At 39.4% G+C, this 3892-nt stretch overlaps 1 protein-coding gene across 1 annotated transcript; it reads left to right on the top strand.

Annotated features, from left to right (window-relative positions):
* The first annotated feature begins 771 nt into the window (after positions 1-771).
* LOC144444944 (uncharacterized) lies at positions 772-3675 on the top strand. The gene has a single exon (XM_078134496.1). It carries the CDS (start codon positions 772-774, stop codon positions 3673-3675), a length of 2904 nt encoding a protein of 967 aa, XP_077990622.1.
* Positions 3676-3892: the final 217 nt, after the last annotated feature.

Genomic DNA, 3892 nt, shown 5'->3' with positions numbered 1-3892 from the left:
CCATACGTCATGTATACAAAACAGCAATCAAGGTAAGGTACACCTCAACTAACTATTAAACACATATTGAATGGACTGCAAAGTAGCTTGGTACAGATTTATTCACTTTCACCACTTAAAGAAAGATCGACTTAACAAGGAAATCTCCTCTACTAGATGGTCTGCTTGAAAGAGGTGTGTAAACCAAGTATGGACCACTTAGAAAGCGATACCGAGGCATGCAGTTGCTGTACACTCTATGACGGTTTCATATTCTCCACAATACTCCATAGCCAGCATGTGTTCAACAGCTTCACTCTTACCTTATATTGACCCAGTGTGTGCTTAGCCAAACGAAATAAAATGTGAGATTACGAAAACACACGTGTGTGCGTGTGCGTGCGTGCGTGTGTGTGTGTGTGTGTGTGTGTGTGTGTGTGTGTGTGTGTGTGTGTGTTGTTTGTGCGCGCGTGCGCGTTGGGAAAATCTCATAAACGAGATACGTTTAATTTCTTAAAGTGGATATACAAATCTGAGGTTGGCAAGGAGACATAAAAATGATTTTATCAGAATCTATTTTTTTTTTTAATTTGTGGAACTTTGATTTTAAACATCCAGACGTTTCCCAAATATCCATGGCCAAAACATTTACAAACGCACTACAGACTGGATATTTGGTGAAACTTGATTTACTATCTACGTCTTTGATGAATCAATTTACTGGTATCATTTCTAATAATTGATAAAACGTGTGCCTCGTCCTTGTGCTATTATCTCATCATACCTTGTACAATGGCGCCGGTCAATGGCGACACGGTTATGCGAGCTCCAGTTATTTTGTATTTACTCTCACTTTTATTTGTGTGTTGCATGTCAGCATTGCACAAGTACGACCGTGAAGAGTTACTTCACATCAGGACAAATGTTGGTGAGTGCCAGAAGGATGGTTATCCTATTTTAGACATTTTAGAACATATTCCTGAAGTCTCTAATGGTGGATGTAGGAAAGCCAACAATTACACGCAACGCGGGCGAAAACGTGGAAAACGTGGTGGTGCGTTAGTGAGATTGCGTCGACGTTCCCAACGCCCTCCGCTACCGAGCATTATTTTGGCAAATGTTCGGTCCCTTTCCAACAAAATTGACGAATTGAACTGTTGCTTGGACGCAAAAAGAGATTTTAGAGATTGTAGTGTTTTCTGTTTTACGGAAACATGGCTGAATGAATCAATTCCTGACTCAGCTGTCCAACCACCTGGGTTTACAATATTCAGATGCGATCGGTCATTCCAGCGTTCAAATAAGGTGAAAGGCGGCGGTGTGTGCTTCATGATTAATAACGCATGGTATACCGATGTTAAAATACTCCAACAATCTTGCTCTCCCGAACTAGAATCACTTACCATCAAATGCAGGCCACTCTATTTACCTCGGGAATTTTCCTCTATTATACTCACTGCTGTCTATATACCCCCACGGGCTAATACTGTCTCAGCTATCAATCAACTGTCAGATATAATAACACGAAGTGAAAATCTGAATCCTGGATCTTTCTCCATTATTACTGGAGATTTTAACAGGGCCAATCTGAGGAAAGACATGCCGAAGTATTACCAACAGGTTACATGCACAACTCGTGGTAGTAACACACTGGACCACTGCTATACAACTATCAAAAATGCCTATCGCTCTATTCCCCGTGCACCTCTCGGCAATTCAGACCATTCTACGATTTTCCTTGTACCAGCTTACAGACAGGAACTTAAACGTTGCAAGCCTGTGAAAAGATCTATACCCCAGTGGACGGATGATGCCATTGAATGTCTCCGTGCATGTTTTGATGCGACTGACTGGGGCGTATTCAAAGAAAACGCAGCTGATCTCGACGAATATACAGAAACTGTCATTCATTACATTAAATTCTGTGAAAATATTTGTATTCCAGTAAAAGCGATGACCAAATTTCCAAACGACAAGCCCTGGTTTGACAAGAACATTAGACAAAAAATCATAGCTAAACAGGTGGCATATCAGTCGAAAGACGATCAACAATACAAAAAGGCCAAATATGACCTGCGGAATGCAATAAAACAAGCCAAACGGGCGTACAAGGATAAACTTGAAGTCAATCTAACAACAAGCAACACAAGAGATTTGTGGCAAGGTCTTCAACGAATACTGAACTACAAGTCTAAATCCAAGTCGGATACTTTGAACGATCAAAAACTTGCAAACGAACTAAACATTTTCTTTAGCCGCTTCGACAAGCAAACTGTTTATCCTAATATTGACATGTCTGGTTCTGGGGCCTTTTCGGTATCGGACGATGATGTAAGGCACATTTTTGCGAAGTTGAACGTACGTAAAGCAGCTGGCCCAGATGAGGTGTCACCTCGTCTATTACGGGCTTGCTCGAGTCAACTTTCATGTATCTTCGCTGACATTTTTAATAGGTCTCTAAGTACTAGTAAGGTTCCTAGTATATTTAAAAAGTCAATAATCATACCTGTCCCTAAGAAAGCCACTATCTCCCAACTCAATGATTACAGACCCATTGCTCTAACCTCAGTTGTAATGAAAGTATTTGAACGTTTAGTACTGAAAGTTATTAAATCTAGTCTCCCTCCTTCATTCGACCCATATCAATTTGCTTACCATCCAAATCGTTCGGTCGAAGATGCTGTGTCTTTGGCCCTTCATTATGCGATCAACCACCTTGAAAAGGTAAATTCTTATGTCAGAATACTTTTTATTGACTATAGCTCGGCTTTCAATACCATAATTCCAGCAAATCTTCACAACAAACTACTGTCTCTTGGTCTCAATAGTTCTCTATGCAATTGGATTTTTGACTTTCTATCAAATAGACCCCAGGTGGTTAAGACGGGTTCTTTCTTTTCGGAACCAATCATTTTAAATACAGGTGCTCCCCAGGGCTGCGTTCTTTCTCCCATGCTGTATTCTCTCGTTACCCATGATTGTGCCTCATCTGCTAGCGATTCTTTGATTTTTAAATTCGCTGACGACACATCAATTGTGGGTCTTATTCAATATGACAACGAGACAGCATACCGAGACCAGGTGGACAGAATTGTTGGTTGGTGTGCCGATAATAACCTTGAGTTGAATGTTGATAAGACAAAAGAAATTATCGTAGATTTTAGGAAAAAGAGAATGTATCACACACCCCTGAATATTCATGGAAAAGAGGTAGAAATCGTAGATACGTTTAAATTTCTCGGGTCACTTATCTCAGAGGATTTAAAGTGGGAGAAAAATGTTGATCACATTGTAAAAAAGGCCCAACAACGCCTTTTCTTTCTACGCCGTTTAAAGAGCTTTGGTGTCAGTCAAGCTATTTTAAAGAAATTCTACCGGGCTGTGGTTGAGAGTGTTCTGACATTCTCAATCACAGTCTGGTATGGAAACACTACTCATAAGGATCGTGCTAAGTTAAATAGAATTGTGAGAACGGCATCACGTATTATTGGTATAGGACTTCCATCTCTTGAGTCACTTTTTAATTCACGCGTCACCAGGAAAACAAAATCTGTAATTAAGGACATAAACCATCCAGCCCACACATTGTTCGAACTGCTGCCCTCTGGTACTCGATATAGATCAATCAAAACCAAAACAAATCGCTTCAAAAATAGTTTTTATCCTCTGTCAGTTCGTATTTTAAATGATTCGTAATTTGTCTTAGCGTTTTAGCGTATATGTACATATTTTCCACTTTTAATAGTTATTCATATCCACACTGTTTGTGTTTTAACCGAGCTACGTATAACCAAAGCGAATTCCATTGTATAATTTTATACTTATACTTATGGCAATAAAGTTAATAATAATAATAATAATAATAATCATATGAACTTCATGTGAGTTTGATTTACGAGCCACTATACGTCAT

This window comes from Glandiceps talaboti, chromosome 13 (assembly GCF_964340395.1).
Source record: "Glandiceps talaboti chromosome 13, keGlaTala1.1, whole genome shotgun sequence".
Lineage (NCBI taxonomy): Eukaryota > Metazoa > Hemichordata > Enteropneusta > Spengelidae > Glandiceps > Glandiceps talaboti.
Note: the sequence above shows the minus strand (reverse complement) of the source record. Positions and strands in the feature narration are given on the sequence as shown.